Source organism: Arvicola amphibius, chromosome 1, assembly GCF_903992535.2.
Source record: "Arvicola amphibius chromosome 1, mArvAmp1.2, whole genome shotgun sequence".
In the NCBI taxonomy this organism is placed as follows: Eukaryota; Metazoa; Chordata; class Mammalia; order Rodentia; family Cricetidae; genus Arvicola; species Arvicola amphibius.
In genome coordinates, this window is record NC_052047.1 from 69,058,183 (window position 1) to 69,083,836 (window position 25,654).

At 47.4% G+C, this 25,654-nt stretch overlaps 1 protein-coding gene across 1 annotated transcript; it reads left to right on the forward strand.

Annotated features, from left to right (window-relative positions):
• Positions 1–422: 422 nt before the first annotated feature.
• Positions 423–25,249, forward strand: Nipsnap1 (nipsnap homolog 1). Its single transcript, XM_038319959.1, has 10 exons — positions 423–568; positions 13,720–13,847; positions 14,065–14,110; positions 14,381–14,475; positions 19,977–20,047; positions 20,190–20,330; positions 20,596–20,627; positions 20,944–21,038; positions 22,798–22,881; positions 24,211–25,249. The coding sequence occupies exons 1-10, from the start codon at positions 471–473 to the stop codon at positions 24,273–24,275; spliced, it is 855 nt and encodes a 284-aa protein (XP_038175887.1). The 5' UTR covers positions 423–470; the 3' UTR covers positions 24,276–25,249.
• The last annotated feature ends 405 nt before the right edge of the window (positions 25,250–25,654 follow it).

Consider the following 25,654-nt stretch of genomic DNA (forward strand, 5'->3'; position numbering starts at 1 on the left):
AATCTCTTTAGACGTTAAAAAAGTAAGTGTTGGAGAGTGTCTGTTCTTTTGATGAGAAAAACACTGCTGATGCCTTGACCCAGAACACACACTACGTGTGAAGTCCTGCAGGGGTACCACCCTCCAGTACCCTAGTAGGAAGGGAACTGACAGGCACACATAACTTGTATACAATTTTGGGGTATGCAGACCCTCTTTGGTGTGTCCTCCGAAAGTCCAGAACTTATTGTTCGACGCCCGCATTTACCGAGGTGAATTCTAAGGTACAGAGTGGGGAAAGGGCTGTTCAAGGGAACGGAGCCAGTTAGCTGCAGAGCTCCAGGAGCTCCGAGGTGTGGCAACGGATTTGGAGGGTTCCCATTTGACTGTTCTTGAAAGGTAGGCTGGCGAGGCGGAGGCGCGGCTTTATCTAGCCCCGCCCCCTCCACCGGGCTGGGGCGTGGCCTTCCTGCGACCTGCTCTGGTCCAACATGGCTCCGCGGTTGTGCATCATCTCTGCTGCGGTACGGCGGCTGCTGGGGAAGCAGGGACCCCGCGCTGGGGATCTCGCGGCTGCGGCTGCTGTGCGGTGAGAGGCCGAAGGGGCCGACCGCGTGCCCGGAACAGGGGCAGGGGAGGGGGCTGGAATGAAGAGCAGACTCTTGGGTTTAGAATTCAGGGGTTAGAGGAGGAGCTGTCAGAATGAAGGCCTGAGGAGAGTCTGAGAAAGAATGAGGGAGGTGAAAAGATACGGGTAGGGTTTTATTTTTTAAGCAGGTTCACACTACATGTGATTCGAACTCGGAATCCTCTTGCCTCGGCCTCCTAGATATAACTGGCGTGCATTATCATGTCTTGCTGGGCAGGTTCTTTGTCCTGTTTAGGACCTGGGTCTGGGCTGAGAATAAAAAATGAGCTGAGTGGGAGGGACAGGTCTTGAGCACTGGAGCGGGGAGTGGGGGAGCGAAAGCAGAGGATAGTGGCAGTAGCCCTCTAGGCTGTCCTTTGTGATTTAGCACGCGCTGGGGGCTTCTGGGCCCCTCAGGAAGTTGTAGGAGGAAGGCGAGGACTAGGGTACAGTGGGAATTTCCAAAGTGGTCCCTCACCCTGCACTGTACAGAGGGTCGACAGAAGGGGGTGGAAGTTGGTCAAGGTCAGTCTACGAGCCGTGTGGAGGCTGCTCTGGAGGTAGGACCCAGGTCTCATGATGCACCCTGCACTTTGCACCACCGCTGGTGGAGAGAGGCTCGGCTCTGGCCGTAGGGCTTGGCTACCCCTGACTGGCTCTGGGCTGCTCCTCCCTCCTCCGTGCTGTGCCCTGTGCTAACCCTATCTCTGAATTTATCACCCTGAGCACTTCTGACCCGGTGCTAACCTGTCCTTCCCTAGTCGGTCTCCTGTTTCTACAGCCCCTCACCCTCACAGGTTTGAGGACAGGATAAGCGCAAAGAACATTTGCTAAAGAAAACACCTGTCCTCACACCTGTGGAAAGGAATCCGCGCTCCTCCTGCCCCAGCCCGGGAGTGAAGCCATAGAGTCCCCCATTAGATCACTGTGCACGGGAACTTTTGGAAAGCGGAGATATCGGAGTTGGACTTGGGTCCGTCACCTCCATGCTGGATAAAGAGGGAGAAGCTGACATTGGGAAAGAGCCTGGGTTGTACCTTGTAAACAGCCTTTTGTTGAGGGATGACCTTGGATAGAGGGAGGAACCAGGACTTGTCTGACAGGATTGTTTTGTGTGTCTGGGTAAAGAATCCAGGAGCTCAGGTACACTAGGTTGGTGCTCTTTCTGCTTATTAAACCATACTATCTCTAGACCTCATTGGATTGTTGAGGACTGAAGAAGCCATGTTTGTGTTACCCATTGCCCAAGCCTGGGCCTCAAGCAATTTCTGTCATTGTGAGAGTTGAAAGGATATCCAGAAAAAATAATCTTCTTACATTAAAAAATTAGTTTGAGCCTGACGGTGGTGGTGCATGCCTTTAATCCCAGCACTCAGGTGGCAGAGGCAGGCGGATCTGAGTTGGAGGCCAGCCTGGTCTACATACCCAGCTCCAGGACAGATGGGACTACATAGAGAGACCATGTCTTACAAAATAAACAAAAAACAATTCTTTTGGGGACAAGAGAGATGGTGTAGCACTGGTTGCTCTTTCTGAATACCCAGGTTGATTCACAGCTCACACATGTGACCACTTACAGTTACATCTGTAACTCCACTTCCAAGGGATCTGACACCCTCTTTGGGCCCTCATAGGTTCCAGGTGTACAGGTGGTGCACAGACACACACACACACACACACACAGAGGCAAAACACTCATGCATAACATAATCTAAAAATTATTTTCTGTGGATGTGCAAATGAACACTTGTATTTGTGTGTGTGTGTGCTTACGCACATGCATGTCTGTTCTATGGCACATGTGGCTCCCAGGGATCTAACTCAGGTTGTCAGTCTTGGCAGCAGGTGCCTTTACATCTCACTGGCCCAAGATCATCTGGGTTTTTTCTATAAAGAAATTTCCTTTTTTAAATGTGTGTGTAGAGAGGAGAGAGAATGAAAACGTGCACAGGAATGCAGGTGCCATTGAGCTATAAAAAGGAGCTAAATCCCTTGGAACTTGAGTTCCAGGCAGTTGTGAGCTGCCCTACTGATGTGCTGGGAACCAACTCTCGGGTCCTCTACAAAAGCAGCTTTGTGTTCTCTTAACCACCAAGCCATATCCATCCACAAGATCATCTCTGTTTTTTGTTTTTATGAGACAGGGTTTCTCTGTGTAGCCCTGGCTGTCCTGGAACTCACTCTGTAGACCAGGCTGGCCTTGAATTCACAGACATCTACCTGCCTCTGCCCCCCGAGTGCTGGGATTAAAGGCATGTGCCACCATTGCCTGGCACAAGATCATCTTTAGGAGACCATGTTTTCCAGATGAATGGAGATACTAAGGCTGAGAAAGGAACAGTGGTAGGATCTTTAGCGTGGCAAACACCCAGAGGTCACAACGGGATGGGGGAGGGGTTACAGGCACCTGCTGCTTCTAATGTGGCAATCCTGGATGATTCTTGGTGAGCCTTGGTGTCTTTCTGTTACAGTGGGCATGGTAATCCCTGCTATGAGCTGTGAAGACACGCAGCATTTACCTATGATGCTTACCCTTAATGGTTTGCATTATTATTATTATTATTATTATTATTATTATTTGCCCTGGCCCCATATTGAGACTCGAGACCACCTCTTTTTGTTGATCTTCAGCCTGCTCCCTATCTTTCTGGAGTCACTCTTGAGGCTGGCAGTTCTACCAAAGACCTGTGGTAAAGACACTTCATGGCAAGCGCTTCACTTGATGAGCCAGCTTGCTGGCCTCTCATTGTTTCAAAATTTTACTGTAAAAGGAGGGGTGAATATAATTAAAACATACTGTACAAAATTCTCAAAGAAATAATAAGTTAAAAATAAATGTATTGTGAGGATTAACTTATAGTATGTAGTAGCTGCTCAATAACCAATGCTATTATCCAGTGTGCATACTTGTACTCATGTCACTGGTAGACTGAGGCAGGGGGATCATGAGTTAGAAGCTAAGCCTGGGATATATAACAAGATTATTTAGAGATAAAGAAAGAAAGAAGGAAAGAAAGAAAGAAAGAAAGAAAGAAAGAAAGAAAGAAAGACGTTCGTGTACTCCTACACTAATCTTGTTACCAACAAGCCTTTAGTAGTCATGGTGGCTCTGCTTGTTTTTATGTGTTTGTGATGTGTTTCCCCCTGTGACACTGGGGCCTGAACACAGGACCTCATGTGTGCTAGGCAAGCACTCTTCCACTGAGCTACACCTGCAGCCCCAAACCTCGGTTCTCACAGCCGAAAACACCTCTCTCTCGATAAGCAGAACTGTGGCAGCCAGCTCCAATTGAGAAGATGTTTCAAGACCTAGAGAGCTGAGCATCCCAGTCTAGAAAGTTCCGAGGTTCTCGAACCTTCACACTTGGAGAGGCATCAGGCTGTTGACTTCACTTGCCAGTGTGAATGTGACGTCTATGATACCGTTGCCTCAGGAGATGGAAATGTTCTCATCTAGGTGGAATAATTTCTGAGCTATTGTGGCAGAAGCACTGTGCTAGGTCACTTAGGGAATGGAAGGAAGATAGTCTGCGGCTCGCTATATCGCTGTGGGAAAAGGAGGGCTGTGTGAAACTAATGAACAGCCGAGGTGAAATTGGGTGAGTCCCATGGTGAAGGGTTGGACTGGTCTCTGGAGCAGCTCTTTTTGATTCTTCTCAGGACTGGGGTTGAACTTAGGGCCTTGTGAATGCCAGGCAAGTGTTCTACCACAATGCTGTATTCCTCGCCCTTTAACATTGCGTTTGAGACCTAGTCTCATGATGTTGCCCAAGCTGGCCTTGAACTCCATTTGTAGCCCAGCTCTAAGGTGAACTTGGAATCATCCTGTTTCAGCCCTCTGAGAACTGGGAGACCACAGGTGGCTTCTACCATTCCTTGCTATATAGGCCCTTGTTATTTATTTGGTTAGGGTTTTTGTTTTAAGATTTTAAAAATTATTTGCTTTATTTATGTGTTTGTTTGCTTGACTTTTCATGTCTCCTGGAGCCTGCAAAGGCCAGGGCTCCTGAAACTGGAGTTGCAGGCTGTTGTGAGGTTCCTGGTGGTGCTGGGAACCAAACTCAGGTCTGCTGTAATAGCAGTTATTGCTGTTAATGGCTGAGTCATCTCTCTGGCCCTTGTTTTGTGTTTCTGATACAGGGTCCAACTTTGTAACCGTGGCTGGCCTGGAATTCTCTCTATAGACCTCACAAAGATCTACCAGCCTCTGTCTACTGAGTGTTGGGATTTAAGGTGTATGTCACCAACAAGCCCAGCCTATTTTCATTATTTATTATGTGTGTGTATATATGTGCATCTGAGTGTGAGCCAGATAGGCCAGAGGGGTGCATCAGGTTTCTTGGAGCTGGGTTCTCTGGGGCTGGAGGTGGTTGTGAGCCACCAGGTATGGGTGCTGGGAACAGAACCCAGGTCTTCTGCAAGAGCAATAAGTGCTCTTAATCACTATCCACCTCTCTAGCCCCATTGGTGTTTGTTAGACTTGTTTTGGGGGCAGGGTATATAGCCCTGGTTGTCCTGAAACTTGCTATGTAGATCAAGCTAGCCTTAAACTCATAAAGGTTGGGATTAAAGATATTTGCCACTAGCTGAGCAGTGGTGGCACTCACCTTTAATTCCAGTACTTGGGAGGCAGTGACCAGCCTGGTCTACAGAGTGACTTCCAGGATGCCAGGACTGTTACACAGAGAATCCTGTCTGGAAAAACAAAAGCAAAAACAAAATAACAAAACCAAAATCCAAAAACAAAAAAAGAGATGTTTGCCATTATGCCTACATTTTTAGGGTTTTTGTTTGCTGCTTGTTTTTTCTTGGAGATAAGGTCTCATATAGCCCAAATTTACTATGTGCCTGAGGATGACCTTGAAATATTATAGGCATGCTTCACCAAATCTGGCCTTTGTTGACTTTGAAAGCTCAGATTGGGGTTGGAGAGATGGTAGCAGTTAGCAGTGCTTGCTGTGTTACAGTGAGACCCAGATTTGGATTCCACACCCATGTGACGAGCTGGGTGTGGTCTCATGTGCCTGTAGCCCTAGTACTCTAGTGGACAGAGACAGGACGATCAGTGGGGCTTGTTGGCTGTCAGCCTAAGGGAGGAAAAAGGGCAAGCTCCCAGTTCAAGCAGAGACCCTGTCCCAAAGGAATAGAGGAGGAACCAGATGCCCTTCGCTTGTGTGCACAGATGTGACAATACCAGGAACACACACCAACACTCTAAAATGCAGATTGTAGCCATGCATGGTGCATGCATGTAATTCCAGCACCTCCAGGCTAGAATTTAAAAATTGGATCACCAGTTTGAAGCCAGCCTGTCATGTGTAGGTAGTTCCAGGCTAGCCTAGGATAGTGAGACCCTGCCCCACTCCCATAAAAAGTTAAATTGCTGGACCTGCCTCATAATCCCTTTCCCTGAGTTTTTGTGCAGTAGTCTGTGGGGGAGCCTGAGATTTCTGAGAAAGTTCTTAGGCCATGCTGAGAGTGTTAGTCTGAGAACGCTGCAGTAGGCAAACCTAGCTCCAGAATTACCATATTTAAAGGAGAGCTAGAATTGCAAATAGAGACTCAGAGATATTTGGACTTTGCTTTGTGGGCACCAAGTAGAGGAATGGCGTGAAAAAATAAGACTCTATGGGCTGGGTGGTGGCTGTGCATACCTTTAATCCCAGCACTCAGGAGGCAGAGGCAGGTGGATCTCTGTGAGTTCGAAGCCAGCCTGGACTACAGAGCAAGTTCCAGAACAGGATCCAAAGCTACACAGAGAAATCCTATCTTGGGGGGGGGGGGGAAAGAAAAAAAGCCTTTATGGTTGGGGAGATAGCTAAGTCTGTAAATGCTTGCCGTGTAATCATGAGAACTTGAGTTCAGATTTCCAGCATCCATGTAAAAAGCCAGGCTTGCTGGGAGGTGGTGGTGCAGGACCGGCTTTAATCCCAGCACTCGGGAGGCAGAGGCAGGCAGATCTCTGAGTTTGAGGTCAGCCTGATCTACAGCCAGGGCTACACAGAGAAACCCTGTTTCCAAACAAACAGATGCCAGGTGTGATGAGTGGCTGTAACTCCAGCGCTGGGAGGGAGGAAGAGACAGAAGGTTCCCTAAGCTTGCTGACTAGATTGCCTTGCCACATTGAGGAGCTCCAGGTATAGTAGAGACACTGTTGCAGAAGCTTAAGGCGGAGAGTGGTAGAGAAGATACCCGCACCAGTCTCTAGTGCAGATGCTTTTGTTTGTTTGTTTTTCCAAGATAGGTGTCTGTGTAACAGCTCTGGCTATCCTGGAACTCACTCTGTAGACGAGGCTGACCTCGAACTCACAGAGATCCGCCAGTCTCTGCTTCCTGAATGCTGGGATTAAAGGTGTGTGCCACCACCACCTGGCCACAACGGCATTTTAAAGAATGGGGTGTAGGTCGGAGGTGGAGTGCTTGCTTGGTATATGCCAGGCCCTGGGTTCTGTTCTAGCCCTACAGGAACAAAATGCTTTATAAAGGTTAAGGGGCAGATTAAGAAAAGGAGGAAATGGGAACGAGGAAATCCATTAGGAAGTTAGAAGTAGCATGTTACTGTAGGCCTTTTCTCTTTTCCCGGTGCTCTATCACCTATTTTGTAGGTGAGAATCATGAAGCTCGGCTAGCATGGAAACCTGGGTTTGTCCAGGGATACTGACAAGGTTTTAGTCTCTGAGCACTAATTCTGCTGCGATGGTTGGAATGGAAAGGTCCCCGAGTCTGAGTCCACATTCTAGGTCAGGGCTTCTCTTTACTTTTAGGCTTTAGTCTTTGTCTGGCCATCTGTCTGTCTATCTGTTTGCATCTATGCCCCATTCATTTATTTCCCAAACATAGATTGAGTTTGTGCTGTGTGTTAGCCTTGCTCCGGTTACTGGAAACACAGCCGAACATACCAGATCCACCCTTGTGAGGCTGCATCTGGTGAGGAGACAAACAATAAATAAATAAACTGTAATAATCAAACAGGTTTTTTTGGTTTTGGTACGTGATTTTTTTTTTCTTTTTTCTTTTTTGCAGTGCTGGACATCGAACACAGGGTGTCATGCATGCTAGGTAGGCAGATAGTATCCCATGGATCTGTTTTTTTTTTTTTTAAAGATTTATTTATTAAGTATACAATGGTCTGCCTGCATATGTCCCTGCAGGCCAGAAGAGGGCAGCATATTTCATTACAGATGGTTGTGAGCCACGATTGGTTGCTGGGAATTGAACTCAGGACCTTTGGAAGTACGGCCAGTGCTCTTAACCTCTGAGCCATCTCTCCAGCCCTCTCCCATAAATCTGTATGCCTACCTCAGGCATAGGGTTTTAGATGTTTCTGCAGTTCTTGACCTGGGGGTTATAACTCCTTTGGTGGTCGAATGACCTTTTCATAAGGGTTGCATACCAGATATCCTGTATATTAGATCTTTACATTAAGATTCATAACAATATCAAAATTAAAGTTATGAAGTAGCAACAAAAATAGTTTTATGGCTGAGGTCACCACAACATGTAGAACTGTAGTGAAGGAACTTTCTGCAGCTTCAGGAAAGTTGTGAACCACTGCTGTAGAAAAAACAAGGGAGCAACGTGGGAAAGACTGGGCAGGGCAGGGGTAGGAGAACATCAGGAATTCACTAGAAAAGCAAAATTTGAACTCTTAAAAATGTGTACTTTGGGGTTGGAGAGATGGCTCAGTGGTTAAGAGCACTTGCTGCTCTTGTAGAGGACCTGGGTTCAGTTCCCAGCACCCACACAGTGTAACTCCAGTTCCTCCCTAATGCTCTTTTCTGGCACCTATGTGATGTACATACATACATACATCCAGGTAACACTCATACACATTAAATAAATATATCTCTTAAAAAATAATGTGCTTGAGGGTGTTGGCTTGAAATGGAGAAACTCTCTGGGTCTGAACAAGTCCCTTATTAGATTTTTACTTATATAATAAAACATTTCCAACACCTGGGGTTGGAGAGATGACTTAGCAGTTAAGAGCACTGGCTGCTCCTCCAGAGAACTGGGTTTGATTCCCACATCCACATGGTGGCTCACCGCTGTCTATCACTCCAGTTCCAGGGGATCTGATATCATCTTCTGGCCTCCAAGGAGCCAACATGGAAGTGGTGCACAGACATACATGCAGGTGAAATATCTGTATACATAAAATGAAATTTAAAAATTACTGTAAAAGAAAAGAGCTAGCTGGGTGGGCTGCTGTGTTTTGCTTACTCAACTGTGGGGAAGCAGACCTGCAGAATTAGAATGGCAGGAAGAGAAGGAAGGCATCAGAGCTCCAGGGACCTCCCCTGCCCAGCCTTGAAGCCTCCGGGCTTGCTTTTCAGGACTGGCCACTGGATATTTACCTTGGCCACTAGTGATGTTAATGAGTTACTGAGAGCTTAGCTTTGGAGCAAAGGTCTTGGTGGGCAAATAGAGCCACTTTCCTCCCTGTCACAACCTTCTCCTGGGGAGTCAGTCACACCATTCAGAGCAAAGGCCATGCCCTTCAGTGTCCCTCCTGAGGGACTGGTTGTCAAAGAAAGTGCTGTTCTCTGATGTTCCATATTCCCTTGGCAAGTTCCTTAAACTGTGAGCTTCTACTTCATCCTGAAGGTGGCAGTAGTAGAACCCACGCTCTAAGGGTTGCATGGCTTCATGGAGATCCTGCAGTGAAGTACACAGAGCCTGGCTCAGGCACCCTAAGTCACCATGCATCCCATCTAAGGACACTTGTCCTTTTGCTCTTTGCTGTGAACAAATACATGTACAATAACTGAAGGAGCCCATGGCGTTAGATGTGTTTAAGCCAGCTTTTAAGCCAGCTTTCTTTTCTTTTCTTTTTTTTTTTTGGTTTTTTGAGACAGGGTTTCTCTGTAGCTTTGGAGCCTGTCATGGAACTAGCTCTTGTAGCCCTCGAACTCACAGAGATCCGCCTACCTCTGCCTCCCAAGTGCTGGGATTAAAGGCATGCACCACCACTGCCCAGCTGAGCCAGCATTCTTCTCGCTTTATGAAACGCTAACCATCTTCCCTCTCTCAGGTAAGCAGCAGAGTCCTCATTGCTGTCAGCTACTTTTCCCGTGACCAGATACCTGACAAGGAGCAGCTTAAGAGAGAAGGGCCTAGGGCTGGCTTAGTGGTTAAGAGCACTGACTGCTCTTCCAGAGGACCTGGGTTCAATTCCCAACACCCACATGGCAGCTCACAGCTGTCTGTAACTCCAGTTCCAGAGAATCTGACATTGTTATACCAATGCACATGAAATAAAGTTAAATAAAGTTTTTTTTTTAAAAAAGACACACACACACACACACACACAGAGAGAGAGAGAGAGAGAGAGAGAGAGAGAGAGAGAGAGAGAGAGAGAGAGAGAGAAGGGCCTACTGTGTTTGAGCATACAGTCCACGATGGTGGCCAGAGCCTGATGTGGCTGCTCAGTAGGCTTTCCCCCTCCCCTATTTCCTCTTTTATTCAGTCTAGGTCTCTAGTCACTGAGTCGGGCGAGTCTTCTCAGTTAAGCCGCCAGAAACACCTCACGGACATGACCAGAGGTGCGTCTCCTAGGTTATCCCAAACCCAGCCAGGTGAACAATGGCGATTAGATATCACAGCCTTTGCTCCTGCTCTCCTGCTGTAGTTCTAGTTCTCTGCTAGCAGCTCTTGTCAGAAGATAAGAAATGGAGCCGGACGGTGGTGGCGCACGCCTTTAATCCTAGCCCTCGGGAGGCAGAGGCAGGTGGATATCTGTGAGTTTGAGGCCAGCCTGGTCTAAGAGCTAGTTCCAGGACAGGCTCCAAAGCTACAGAGAAACCCTGTTTCGAAAAATAAAAAAAAAAAAAGAGAGAGAAAAGAAAAGAAAGAAAGAAATAGGAGCCTGACTGTTTAAGGAGGTGTTGAAGTTGAGGTGTTAGGGGCTGAAGCGGTTTTCCTAATACAGGTAGAAAACAGTTGGGTCTATTAGGATCTAGTGTTAGTTATTGGAGAGAGGAGAATTTGAAGGGCTCCTTTGAGAGGAGGTATAGTTTTGTCATAGACTTGATATGTTGGGACAAGCAGTTGGTCAGGCTTGATTGAACTGAGTTTTTTTTCTAGAGTTTTATCAGGCAGAGCAAAGAGTAAACATCTGTGAGACCTGTATGTTGTCTTGGAATTGGGGGTTTGGCAAAGGTACACTATTGATATCTCTAATAGAACAGTAAAGCCGCATGATTAAAGAATGCCTATTGGGTTGGGTATTGTTGACACACGCCTTTAATCCCAGCACTTGGGGGGCAGAGGCAGGCAGATTTTAGTTTAGGCCAGCCTGGTCTACAGAGTGAGTTCCAGGACAGCCAGGGCTATTAAAAGTTTTCCTGTGGGATGGGACCTCTTGTGGCCACAATTCAAGTGAGCCTGGCTCACTAGGCCAACATTTGACAAGACTGCACACTGCGCTGGTGAGTGAGGCGATAGAGAGAAGTGAATCTGGGTTACATTTGACTATGAGAGTGTTGGGAGAGGTGTGAAGCCCACGGAGCTAGAGTTCTGTTGGAAATATGGATAGAGGGAAATTATTAATTGCATCCGTTTAAATAAGTGGCTGAGTAGGAAATGCACTCCAGGTAGGAGTTGGGGCAAGCAAAGGCAGTAGTCTTCCATGAGGGTCCAGTGGTGTTATTTGAGGAGTTTATGGGTCTTTTGGGGATGTTAAAGCAGGAGGGACCAAGACCAGGAGGAGCAGAATAACATGTCAGAATGGTTAAAGATGACACTATTCGGTGATTTCAGGAAGGCAGGTAAAGAGTATGACACTAGTCATCAGGAAAGATGTGGCCAAACCCTAGGCCAAGTATAGGTCCCAGAGCTATTGGAGTGAGGGATGTGAGATCTCTTTTTAATTATTTAACATTATTTATTTGTTTTATGTCTGTGGGTGTTTTGCCGGCTTGTATGTCTGAGCATCATGTGCATGCTTGGTGCCCTGGGCGTTCAGAAGAGAGCACCAGATCTCCTGAGACAGGAGGGATAAACAGTTGTGAGCTACCATGTGGGTGCTTGGAATTGAACCCAGGTCCTCTGGATGAACAACCAATGCTCTAACTGCTGAGCCATCTCCAGCCTGGAAGTGAATGTTTTGTTGTTGTTTGTTTCTTTTTTGAGACAGGTTCTCTCTAATAGCCTTGACTGACCTGGAACTCACTCTATAGATCAGGGTGGCTTTGAACTCACAGAGATTTGCCTGCCTCTGCCTCCTGAGTACTGAGATTAAAGGGGTGCATCTTCACACCTGGGTGTGAGATCTTGAAAGTGCAGTTGGGAGGAAAACTGGGCTGAGTAGTGTGAACTTAAAGAGCTTCTAAGAGTTATATTAAGGGGGCTGGAGATGGCTCAGTGGTTAAGAACATTGGCTGCTCTTGTGGAGGACCCAGGTTTGAATCCCAGCACCCACATGGCAGCTCACAAACATCCGTGTCTCCAGTTCCAGGGGATCTGACACTTCTGCTGACCTCTGTGGGGTCCTGTTAGCACATGTTGCACAAACATACACTTGGGCACACATGCACATAAAATATCTATATAAAAATAAAAATAACTAGATTAATCATTTCAGCCTTTTCAGATGATAGAGGGTTGCCAAACAGGCATGGAGAGCATACCATAATTTTGATGCTTTCATTTAATTCTTAATATTGAGAAGGAAAGCTGAGCATTTTCAGACTGTAGGCATGGGGTGGAAGTGGGGAGGGGCAAAGCAAGGATATGTTCAAGAGAACGGTGGGTGGTGGCCCGTCAGGCTCCCCCTTCTCTCTCCCCTCTGCTTTACAGAATTTGCTTCTTCCATTGCATCACGACTGCTGGGACTATTTTATCTGTGGCCATCATGCTAGGGGAAAGCGGTGAGGCTTAGTTGGGTTTCCTGAGAACGTGGAAGAGCAGGATTGGGGATTAAGGTTGGAGTGGAAGGCTGTTGGCTAGCTTGGTTGTTATCCTGAGAATGTCAGAGTGGGCCTGGCAATGAATAATGGGCACTTCAGTTAGAAGCCCGGTTGTTTCTAGTAGGGTCAGAATCTCTGAGACACGTCTAATCAGGGCAACATGGGCAGTGAGGAGACCCCTTCCTCTCCAGATGACTGTGTACACATGCCTTACGTGAAAAAGAAATTACATTTCTGCCCTTGGTGAAGGCAGTTCTGCCTTTGAGGTTATTACCCAGAAAAAGTCCAGATTCTAGGACCTCAGTTGAGCTCTGTCCTGCCACCATGAAGCTGTCAACACCTATGAGCCAGGTAGTCTGGGGTGGGGGTGTTGTAAGGGGGCTCAAGGTGAGGATCTGGTGGTAAGTTTTGTGATAAGTTCTGGAGTTTGTGCAAAGGTTGGGTATTTGTTGACTCTGAGATCCAGTAGAAGGCGCTTGAACTGATATTGTCAAGGACCTGATGGAACATATAAACTGTCATACTGTTCCAGGGTTAATTTGGAGTCTTTTCCAGCCACAAGGGTAACAGTTGTCTCATGCCATGGGGGCTAATGACTTGGAAGGATATACGACCGGGCTCCCCGAGGGCCCTAGGATTCGAGTTCAGAATTCTGGGAATTCTGTTCTCTCTTATTCATGTACAGAGAAAAGGGCTTGGTGACACAGGAAAAGCTGCTGCTGCTGCTGCAGAAGTCGTGTAGGATGTTAGGGAACAGGAAGAAGGAACTCAGAATGGCAAAAGGAAGAATTTTGGCTGCTTTGAGGGAGTAGAGTGATTGTTTGCCTTAGGTGGACCAGGGTCTTTGTCATCACAAGGGTTCCATCTGGTGAGCATCAGGCAAGGTGAGTTTGGGGGTCCCTCCTCTTAGCAATAGATTGTGATATGTGGCTGGAGAACCCCTGGGCAGGGACTGAAGGGAGAGAGGTGGGAGTCACAAATTCTCTCCTGGTCTCCTGGGCCCTACAAGGATACAGATGCAGACTGAGCAGCTGGAATCTCTAGAAGGCCCAGGTGATGACACTGCACTCTAACTGCCGTGGGGTTCCATGGCCCTGTGTTCAGAAATGTAGGGCATCAGGTCAAGGAGCAGCACACCGGCGCAGGGGGATGGCTAGGGATCCTGTGTCTCCACGTGGCCCTCTCAACCTCTCTGTTCTGCAGCTTCTATTCCAAGGACAGTGAAGGCAGCTGGTTCCGCTCCCTCTTTGTTCACAAGGTGGATCCTCGGAAGGATGCCCACTCCACTCTGCTGTCCAAAAAGGAGACTAGTAATCTCTACAAGATCCAGTGTGAGTAGCTGCTAAGCTGGCTAGCTGCACCTCAGGTTTCTCTTTTGTGGGTGGGTTCGGGGTGAAGAGCTGTGATACTGGAGATGAGAGGATGAGGATCCCTGATGCTGTCCTGAGATCCTTGGCCCTATTTGGGACCTGCTCACCCGAACACATACATACAAGCGTATGTAAGTACCGTATGCATTCACTTTCTGCTCCCTGTCCTGTGTTGCAGTTCACAATGTGAAGCCCGAATGTCTGGATGCCTACAACAGTTTGACGTGAGTCCTCCCTCTACTGTTCCCAGCCACTGTTGGGAGGTAGGGGGTTGGGCCCCCTTTCCCCAAGAAACCCTTAAATCATTCTCCGCTTCATTCTCCTGCCAAAGTCAAAGGGTGTGGATTCTAGAGCTGGAAGCCTTAATGATGTCTTCCCCATCTACGTTTCTTTGAGAAGAGGCAAACTCAGCCCCGGGGCCCGAGTTGGAACCTTTACCTCCCGGCCCTTAGTGGTCAGTGCAAGCCCCGCTCCTTCTTGTGCCCCTCCCACAGGGAGGCTGTGCTGCCTAAGCTGCACCTGGATGAGGACTACCCCTGCTCGCTTGTGGGCAACTGGAACACATGGTATGGGGAGCAGGACCAGGCAGGTGAGCTTCCCTTGTGCCACCATGGCCACCCAGTCCGGGTCTCCAGCAGCTTGCATGTCTGATTGCCCTCCTCTCTGCCGGCAACGTCTCTGGGGGTTTGGGGAAGTGTGTTTCTCTCATACCCCTTTGCCCCACTCAATCTCTTGTGGCTCCTCCGTGCTCTCAAGCCGCCCATGGGGCCCTTGAGTCCTTCCTTGCCCAGTCCACAGTCCCACTTCACTACCCCCTCTGCTCACTGTGCTGCCGGCCTGTGATTCGTCAGCCAAGACAGAACGCCTCTACTCGCCATTCTGGTGGCTGAACTGAAGCGATTTTTTCTCCCTTGCCTGCTTTACTTGGTTTGATTTCCCTGTTTTTTGTTTTGTTGAGATGGGGACTCACTGTGTAGTCCAGAATGGACTATAGGGCGTACTCTTCCTGCCTCAGCCTCCTGAGTACTGAAATGATCTGATCACTTGGCTTTTTATTTTTTTTGATTTTGGTTTTGGTTTTTCAAGACAGAGTAGACCAGGCTAGTCTTAAACTCATAGAGCTCCATCTGCCTCTCAAGTGCTGGGATTAAAGGCATGTGCCATCACACTTGACTTATGTGTCTTTTGAAATTATTTTCAAATTTCTTTATTTGGTGCATGTGTATACATGGTGCGCATGTACTGTGGTGTGCCTGTGGAGGTCAGCGGACAATGTTCTTGTCTGCACCTTGTTGAGGCAGGGTCCCCTTTGTTTCCGTGTGCACTGTGTGCGCTCCAAGCTAGATTTCAGCTGTGCATGTGTGTGCCTCCATACCTAGCTTTCTCACTTGGGTTCCAGGGATCAAGCCCTGATTGTCTGGCTTACGTAGCAAGAGCTTTTGGCTGCTGAGCCTTCTTACCAGTCCTCGCCTGTCTTATTGTTTTATATTTTGGTGTAGGCATGGCATCCTTCTGAAAAACTGGATTCTTTGCATTTTTTTTGCTGGATCAGGTACTAACATTGCTGGGTCAGTCTCTATCCCTGGCTCTGACCTTCACCTCTTCATTTCCTGATCATGTGTCCTCCCTGTAGCTACCGAAATACTTCCTTGCCTTCTCGTATGCGTGAGTTTTGGGGGGGTCAGGGCTATGTCTCTTTGCAGTACTTAGTACTCAATATAAATATTTCCTCTCCTTAAAACATTTCATGCTGGGAGTAGGATAGGCTAAAGCAATGGCTCAGGGGTTAAGAGCACTGGCTGTTCTTCCAGAGGTTTCAGGTTCCATTCCCAGGACATACATGGTGGCTGGCAAGTGTCTCTAACTTCAGTGACAAGGGGATCTCACACCCTCTGCCGGCCTCCACAGGCATGCATGCACATGGTGCACAGACATGCATGTAAGCCAAACACCTATACTCATAAAACTCAAAAGTAAATAGTCCCTCAAAAACTTATTTTCAAAAACTTAATGCTGGGACCTGGAGTGGCGTCTAAGCAGTTAAGAGCACTTTTTGCACTTGCAGAGGACCTGAACTCAAATTCTGACATCTAACTATTACACAACCATCCATAATTCCAGTTCTAGGGAATCTACATCATCTTCTGAGCTTCATGGACACCAGGCACACACATGGCACACACACATGCATTTAAGCAAAGCGCTCATACGCATGAACTTAATCTTGAAAAAAAATTGTTGTTTTAAAAGCTTCTGCTGACTGACTGACTCCTGTAATCCTAGGATTTAGGAGACTGAAGCAGAAGGATTACTGTGAGTTTGACGACGCTCTGGTCTACAGAGTGAGAGCCACACCAGCTAGGTCTACAGAATGAGACTATGTCTAAAAAGTTAAACCCAAACTTAACCAAAACAATCAAAAAATTCACAGCTCCTCAGTCATCTTTGACGCATTTCGGTTGTCCGCTGAGTCTGCCATTGATAGGCAGCTGTAAACATTTCCCGAGTACAGTCATTACAGACAATCCTCTGAGCTTCCCTTGCATACACCCAGCAATGGGGCCCATCACCCCATAAGCCAACCTGTCTCAATCCTGATAAATGTGTGTTTAATAAAAAACAACCTGTAAACCTAGTGTGTGTACACATTTGTAATCCCAGTTCTTGGGAAGTAGAAGCAGGAGGTTCACCATAAATCCAGGGCCAGCTTAGTCTACATATCAAGTTCAGGCCAGTGGGGCCTCATAGAGACCCTGACTCAAGAAATAAAATAGGAAATCTGAACAAAGAGAGCTCCGTAATTACTTGTTCTGTGTCGATGGCAGACATTAACTGATAATCAAGAGACAAGCCATTTGCCTTCAGCTTAGTACTATGGTTTCTCTAGTCATTGGTCAGCTTGACTGGCAGTAGTGGAACTCCTTGCATTCTATTAAGAGTTTACTTGTTGAAGCCAGGTGTGCTGATGCATGCTTTTAATCCCAGTACTGGGGGGGGGGGGGATGGAAGAGGCAGGCAGATCTCTGTGAGTTCAAGGCCAGCCTGGCATACAGAGCGAGTTCCAGGACAGCTAGGGCTATTACACAGAGATACCCTGTCTCGGGGCAAAAAAAAAAAAAAAAAAAAATGTTTACTGGTTGAGCCAGGCTTGGTGGTACATGCCTGTAATTCCAGTTCCTGCAAAAATGAGGCAGGAGAATTGAAAGTTTGAGGCCAGTCTGGGCTATTTGGAAATACCTTATCTAAAAGAAAACTAAAACCATGTTTGCTGTGAAATGGATTTTGGTTTTATGAAGCACATCCTACATGACGTACATCTTGAGACTTATATCCTCTATGAAGTCATCAGCAAAGGGATAAATATTTGAAGACACTTGTCCAAACCACCAGTCTGTCTTCTCTAGGAGCCACTGTGATTATCAGAGACTTCTTTCTTGGCTTCTTAACTCCTCACATTAAGTTGGCCCATTTCACATAGGTCACAATCTTAGTTTGCCATGATATGACAGATTGCAATCCATACAAAAATCATGGTACTTCCCTCTGAAATTGACCCTTTAAGCCATAGGGTCAGGCCATTTTGCAAATGGGAAAATCAAGGCACCAGTAAAGGCAGATGAGGAACAGGTTACTTGGGCAGTAACAGAATGTGTGCTATCAATTCCCGGGTCAACTGGTTACCCTCAGCCCTAGCATGCCTCATCACCTTCTGGGGGCCTTCTGCCCTCCACAGCTGTGATCCCCATACTATGTCCTTTCCCTCCTTCTTTCTCTCCTTTTCTGTCTCTTCATCTCTCTCTCCCCCCCCCCTCCTTCTGTTCCTCTCTTTCCTTCACTGGTGATTGACCTGGGCCTCACGTATGCTAAGTTCATGTTCTCTCACCGAGCAACACCTTGGCTTACTGGGAGTCAGGTTAGCTACCTAGGGTGGCCATAATGAAATACCATAGCCTTCAAGAGCCGGATGCATCCCTCAACTTAGGAATCCAGGGGCAGAAATCAAGGTACTTTCTCTGTCTGGACTTCCTCTGAGGCCTCAGGGAGAATTCTTCCTGCCTCTTGCAACTTCTGGCTGTTAGGAACCCTTGGCATTCTTTGGCACGTGGACACATCAGTCCGAGCTGTGTCTCCTAAGCCACATGTCCCTTGGTGCACATCCCCCCTTTGATAAGGAGCACCAGACTGGATTGAAGGTCTATCCGGTGTGTAGGCTTAACTCAGTTATCTGCAGGGACCTGTTTCCAAACAAGGTCACATAGTAAGGTTCTGGCAGTGCCTGGATTTTTGAGGGACTACTATTGAAGCTAGCAGAGATTATGATTGGGGGAAAATCTACACAGAGTTCTCAGTGGGAATGAGCTGGCCTCTCACCGAAGCCCCAAGGGGTCTCTCTAATTACAGTCTCTTGAATATCCACCAGGAGTTCATATGTATGTTGGCATCTCTGTATGTATCCTCCTACCCCTAACCACAGGCTGGTGTATTTGGGTATCCCAGTCCTTTCCCTCCCTTACCTTCTTTCCTCTACCCCTTTTTACACAGCTCAGGCTGACCTAGAACCTTCTGATCCTCCTGTCTCCATCCAAATGTGTCACCAGTTGAGTTTTATGGGAATATGATCCCAGGGCTTTGTGCAGGCTACTAGTTGAGCTATATCCCCAGCCTGCTTCCTTCCTTTGGAAGGTAAGGTCTCCCTCTGTTACTCAGATATTGGCTCAAGGCATCATCCTGCATCAGCTTTCCAAGTGGCTGGAACTACTATGTATGGAGATGTGTCCCTGTCTCCACACATAGCGGCAGTTTTTGTTTTTATTTTTATTTTTCTCTTAAGTTCACTGCCTTGGAACATTCTTGTTTTGTAATTGTTTGGTTGGTTGTGTTTTGCAGTGCTAGAAATGGAACTTAGGTCCCCTGCTGTTGTTGGTTGTTTTTCTCTTTGGGCCCTTATGGGCTCTTTTGAAGGATCCGTCACCCAGCTCACAAATAAATCACATCACAGAGGCTTTTTATTACTTATGAATGCCAGGCCTTAGCTTGGCTTGTCTCTAACCAGCTTTTCTTATCTTAAATTATCCTGTCTACCTTTTGCCTCTGGGTCTTTACCTTTCCTTACTTCTGTGTTTCTTGCTTTACTCCATGGCTGACTGTGTAGCTGATCCGACATCCTCCTCTTGTTCTCTTTCCTCCTCCTCTTTCAGCCTTCTTGTTTCTCGTGTTCATACTCTCTGCCTGCCAGACCTGCCTATCCTTTCTCCTGCCTCACTGCTAGCCATTCCGCTCTTTATTAGACCATCAGGTATTTTAGACAAGCAAAGAATCACAGCTTCACAGAGTTAAACAAATACAACATAAAGTCAACACATCTTTACATCACTAAACAAATGTTCCACAGCATAAACGAAAGTAGCACACCTTAAAATGATAATCCCCAACACCTACTATTAGGCAAGTGCTCTACCACTGAGCTATAGCATCAGCTTAGAGTGTTCTGTTCAGCCCTAGTGTTCCTAGGGTGGAAGACACTCAGATCATCTTTTGTTTGGTTTTGTTTGTGATGCTGTAGATGAAACCCAGGTCCTTCTGCGTGCCAAGCATGTGTTTTTATCAGTAGCTACCTCCTATCCTCATCTAATCCTCTTTTTTTAAAAAGATTTATTTATTTATTATGTATACAACATTCCTTCCATGTGTGCCTGTAGGCCAGAAGAGGGCACGAGATCTCATTATAGATGGCTGTGAGCCACCATGTGGTTGTTGGGAATTGAACTTAGGACCTCTGGAAGAGCAGTCAGTGCTCTTAACCTCTGAGCCATCTCTCCAGCCCTCATCTAATCCTCTTGTTGATGCTATTTTAGATATGTTGGTGGGATTTTGTGAGTGAGGACATTGAGTCCTAGAGGGGTCAAAGAATAATACCTAAGCAGAACAAAGCTAGTGGTCTCCTGGGCTTGCATCTAAGGTCATCCCCTCACCCAATGCTACTCCTCACTGAGACCCCTGCTCTACTACTTCATACACAGTTCAGCTTTGGTACTGGTTAGTCAGGCAGGCTCTTGGTAGCCCCTTAACCTGTATCCCTATCCCCAACAGTGCACCTATGGCGGTTCTCAGGTGGCTATCCAGCCCTCATGGACTGCATGAACAAGCTAAAAAACAACAAGGTATCCCAGCATCCTGTGTGCATGTTGCTTCCAGCCCAGCCCTGTGTGGAGGGGAGTGTGGGAGATTCCTCTAACCCACAGAGCACACTGACAGGGTAGCATAACCCCCCTGGCTACTGTGCCTACAATGCCTTACATTCAGGAGTACCTGGAGTTCCGAAAGGAACGGAGCAAGATGCTGCTGTCCAGGAGAAACCAGTTGCTTCTGGAGTTCAGCTTCTGGAATGAACCACAGCCCAGAGCTGGTCCCAACATCTATGAACTGAGGACATACAAGCTCAAGGTACCTGGCTTCTGACAGAGCCCCTCTTGCTTGCTTTCTTCCCCGCTGTTGTATTGCTTTGTAAGAACTCAGGTTAGGAGGGCCTGATGTTCCTCCCTCCTTAGGAGCTCAGAGCAGAGAGAGGTATGTGCATTCCTGTGCATAGCTGCACACCAGGCGTGAATCAGGCCCCTAGCTCCGAGGAAGACTAGTTTCCCATCCTTGCCCCTGTGATGTTGGGAGTCCTAGGCGGTGCTCACTTCCTCCTCCTCTGGATCTCTTTCAGCCAGGAACCATGATTGAGTGGGGAAACAACTGGTAAGTGGGAACACTCATTTTGGGAACGTGGTGGTCCCTCCTGCCCTGCCCCATTTGGCTCCCAGTGGGCTTTCTCAGGACATGTTACAGGGAACCCAGCATGCTCTGTTCCTCCCAGATCTCAGAGAAGGAGCCACCTGCACAGTGCAGACTCTGTAGAGGAAAGTGCTGCCAACCAGTCAGCAGCTGCACCTCCAGAATCCATGCCCTGGGCCCTACTTTGATCCCACCCATAAAGTGTGGCCAGTGAATCAGCCTGGGCCACCTTGAGGGACCATTGGCTGGGCCTCTGTCCCATGTTCTCTGCTGTCTCCAGGGCTCGGGCCATCAAGTACCGTCAAGAGAACCAGGAGGCAGTGGGAGGCTTCTTTTCACAAATAGGAGAGCTCTACGTGGTGCACCACCTGTGGGGTAGGTTGGAGATGCTCAAGGGGCCCCTGTTTGTCCCCTGTCACTCGTAAAACATGTGGATGTGTTTGTGTTCCTATTGCTTGTATATCCTAGCAGAGGAAGATGCAGGCTCAGACAAACTAGAAAAAAGGACCCAATTCACATGATGATAGATGCTGTAGGAGACTAGGCAGGGGACGACAGCAGAAAGAAGCACAGGGAGCCGAGTGGAGGTAGTGCATGCCTTTAATCCCAGCACTCAGAGGCAGGGCTGGTTGATCTCTGTGAGTTCAAGGCCAGCCTGATCTACAAAGCGAGTTCCAGGACAGGCTCCAAAGCTACAGAAAAACCCTGTCTCGAAAAACAAAAAACAAACAAACAAAAAAAGGGGCTGGAGAAATGGCTCAGCAGTTAAGAGCACTGACTGCTCTTCCAGAGGACCCAGGTTCAATTCCCAGCACTCACATGGCAGCTCACAACAACTGTCTGAAAATGCAGTTCCACAAGATCTGACACCTTTACATCAATGCACCTAAAATAAAGTTTACAAAAAAAGCTAAATACATTTAAAAAACAAAACAAACAAAAAAACGAGAGAGAGAGAGAGAGAGAGAGAGAGAGAGAGATGAAAGAAAGAAGCCCAGGGACCTTGTGGTTTGGATAGAAAAGGTCCTTCTGGAGGGTAAAATACGGGTCCTGAACTGAAGGCGAGGAAGCCAGCTGAATTGCTGGGGGAAGTCGCAGCAGAAGGAGCAGCATGTGAGAGGCCTTCACTGAGTGGGAAGGAGGAGGAGGACTTGGAGGGAACTGGGAAGAGAGTATGTGTATGGGATGGATGGAGGAGGACAGCCACCAGATCAGGTTGGGCCTTGCAGGCCGTGGGAATTTATCATGGATGATAAATAAAATAAAATAAAAATAAATAAAAGCTGGGGTTTATCATGGATGTGGTGGGTGGAGGCAGCAGCAGCATCTCGGTTCTGAAGCTACCATGTGCTTTGCCAAGAGTGCCTGGTAGGGAAGCAAGGTTGGAAACTGGGCATGGGAAGGTGCTTGCTTTAGTGCACCAGGTAGGCATGGGCTGGCTTCAGGTAGTGGCAGTGGTGTGCTCAGACAGATGAACTGGCCTAAAGATTGAATCGGTGGGACTTGAGATGAACTGCTGGAGGAGAAAGGAGAGCATTCAGATTCTATCCTTTTCTAAGACAAGGAGGTCAGGGGGAGCAGCTAGGTCATGGGATTGAAGTGTAATTGTGGCCTCTGGGAGTGTTATATTTAGGATGCTGGTGTTGAGCCAGTCAAATGGTAAAGGCATTTGCCACCAAACCTGACAACCAGAATTTGATTCCCAGGACCCTCATGGCAGGAGTGATCTCACTCCTGCAACTTATCTCCTGACCATCATATATTCCTCACTCTGAATAAATAAATAAAAGCAATAAAATTACAAGATACAGATGCTCCCAACTAGAAATGTCACATGGGCACCAGATATAGGAGTTCACAGGAGAGTTTGAAAGAGGAAATAGAAAGGAATTGCCACATACATATATGCTTTAAAATCCTTAATCCCTACCACAGGGCCTTTGTACATGTGTGTGCTGCTACTGCCCAGTTGAAATTAATCATTTTAGTGTGTGCAACTGGATGATATTGACAGTTTAAGGAGGAGTACCTAGGGATGAAGAGATAGTAGGGCAGGGTTTAGAGCAATGGAAGGGTCCCTGTGCTGAGGAAGGAATCAGATTCTCTGAGGAATAAACCTGTGCCTTTCTCACAGCCTACAAAGATCTGCAGTCTCGGGAGGAGACTCGAAATGCGGCCTGGAGGAAGAGGGGCTGGGATGAAAACGTCTACTATACAGGTGGGTGTCCGCTCTGCAGGTGGGTGTCCGCTCTGCAGGTGGTCTGCTCTGCAGGTGGGTGTCTGCTCTCCAGGTGGTCTGCTGGGAGATAGAGGAAGCAGATCTCTACAGGCAGCTGCAATCCCTTGGTTACCTCCAGTGTGGGAAGACACTGTTTTCTTTGTTTGTTCTGTTGTGCGCCATCACCCACCCAACTTTTTCTATTGCCTTTCGCATTACCTTGCTGTATTGCCCAGGCTCATCCTGCATGGATCTTCTTCCTCAGTCTTCCAAGTTGCTGGGATTGCAGGCATATACCACTGTGCCCAAGTAGGCTTTTGTCTTTGTTAGTGGGGTACACATTCCACATGATACAATCCGCCCTGAGGCTTTAGGACTCACACAGGCAGGTGATCTCTATGTGAGATGTGCCCCCTGGGTCGGCTGTGCCCCTCACAAATAGTAATGCAGATGCTGTCTCTGCGGGGAAGTGCTTTGCCCTGATCTGCCATCAAAACATACAGCAATTTCTTGAACCCACATAGAGACATAACATTACAAAAAAATAGGTTAAATTCTTTTTTAAAAAATCTGACCTCCTGGGGACTTTCTGTTGACACCCATACCCCCATGGGCATGGCCTCCCTAGCTGTATGAGGGGCAGTTGCACTAAATCAAGCCTCAGCCTTTACAGCTCTCACCTTGCCAGTGTGTACCACTACAGTTCTCTTTGATCTTTGGTTGTTGGTGTTGGAGGTGGAGTCCAAGACCTCATACATATTCATCAGCATTGCCCTCATCACAGAGCTATGCCCTAGGCCTTAGAATTACTTTTTTGCTGGGCAGTGGTCCAGCAGGCCTTTAATCCCAGCACTCGGGAGGCAGAGGTAGGCGGATCTCTGTGAATTTGAGGCCAGCCTGGTCTTACAAGAGCTAGTTCCAGGACGGGCTCCAAAGCTACATTGACCTCCCCCCACAAAATTCTTTTCTTCAAATCTTCCTATGCTATCTTTAATGTGGCTTGCCCTTGCTTTTATCTTATTTGGTTTAGTGTGCTTTGTTTGTTCTGGAAGCGAGGGGAGAATCCAAGGGCTCATACATGCCAGGCAGCTGCACTACCACTGAGCTCCCTCTCAGCCCTATGGTAGTTTTTTTTTCCATATACATAAGAAAATGAATAAAATTTTCTACAACATCCAGCTCATTACCACATAAATCCTTATGCTTTTGACCTTTCTCAGAAGTCAGAAGGGACCTCTTCCCATCACAGGTTTTGAGAGTTTTTAGGCAGGAACCAAGAGTACTTGGCTTGCCTCAGGCACCTGGTAACCTCTGCTTCTCTCTCCATAGTCCCCTTGGTTCGACACATGGAGTCACGAATCATGATCCCTCTGAAGATTTCCCCTCTCCAGTGAGGCTGGCCCTGCCTCCACCTCCTTCCTTTCCTTCTTTGGATCAACCTGGAACAGAGGAACTTCTAGGCCTGCTGGCATAGTTTTCTCTCAGCTTTGGAAGAATTCTGCTGAGTTGTGTTCAGCTTGGAAAAGCTGTTTCCTGAGAACTTACAGTTCTGTCTGTACCTGCCCCACCTCTCTCCCAGGCCGGAAGACATTTCAAATTCCCGTAATGAAGAATAGCAACCTTTTAGCCATTCACTCATTTCCCCGAGACTCCTCGTCTCCAGGCCGTCAAGTCCCCAGCTAACACTGTGGACACGGCTTAGTTTCCTAACAGGTGGCATAACTCGTAGTTAAGAGGTGGGGTGTGATATCAAACCAGGTATGGCCTCCAGGAACTCCCTGGTCTCTACTCGTTAAAAAAGCAAGTCTGAGCCTTAACAATGTGGAACTGCCATAAACTCTGAAGTCATCGAAGTCAGGAGGAGACCCAGAATTCTGAGAGGGGCTGGGAAAAGGATAGAAGGGAGGGAGGAAGACTTAGGTACGTGAGACAGACTTGAAGCAGGAACCCAGGAGCTGGAACATAGGACTCAGCTTTTGGGTTTGAAACACAGAATTGAAAGAGACCAGAGATGACAGAACTCCTTAGGGAGAAGGCCCTAAGACAGATGGAGAGGCTTAGCCATTCTTTCCTATAATGCAGTTAAAACTGGAATTTGTGTTCCAGCTCTTCTGTACTTTCTCCTTCCTCCAGGCAAAAATACAGCTTGAGACCTATATTCCCATCTTGAATTTCTTCCCCAAGTTGACATTCTGTCAGCCAAACCCTTGTTTTACAGAACCACCAGGCCTGAGGAATGGGTTCAGTGATTCTGGGGTCTCCTCAGTGACCCCCTTACCTCATGAACCCCAGCTTAGCATGGTTTTGTTACTGTACCACGGAAATGTGCTGGGATAGTTGATGGAACCAAATTAAATATTTACTGTAAGTTGTGTGGTGTCTTCCTTTGTGAGGGATCTCAGCAGTTGTTTAAGGCGGGGAAGCTTCCAGTTGGCTGAGGCGTACCGTGCCCTTGATCTCTTAGAAAAGACATCTTCATCTTCACCCCAGGGCAAGAGAAGAAACTTTCTGCACCACCCGGTATTCATACACATTTTAAGCCCCAACCAAGTAGAATTTACTCCAGAAATACCAGGGATAAGAAACAACTTAAGTTTTCAAATACTACATTAGAATAACGATTTTTGTCTTTGGAAAATCAAACCTAACGAAGAAAGTGATTCACTTGTGGAAGGCAGAATAACTGCCGCCTTCGGTGTAGTAACTCTGACAATGTCAAGAAGTCAAGTTAGAGCCGGGCGTGCGTGGTGACACAGGCTTTTAATTCCAGTGA

What these genes read in the sequence shown, in the direction of transcription:
- Nipsnap1 (XM_038319959.1), top strand. Translation starts at nt 471, where the DNA reads ATGGCTCCGCGGTTGTGCATCATCTCTGCTGCGGTACGGCGGCTGCTG. An exon ending in GCGGCTGCGGCTGCTGTGCG is followed by an intron (nt 569 to 13,719) that starts GTGAGAGGCCGA and finishes TCTGTTCTGCAG; the next exon opens with CTTCTATTCCAAGGACAGTG. An exon ending in CGTGGTGCACCACCTGTGGG is followed by an intron (nt 21,039 to 22,797) that starts GTAGGTTGGAGA and finishes CCTTTCTCACAG; the next exon opens with CCTACAAAGATCTGCAGTCT.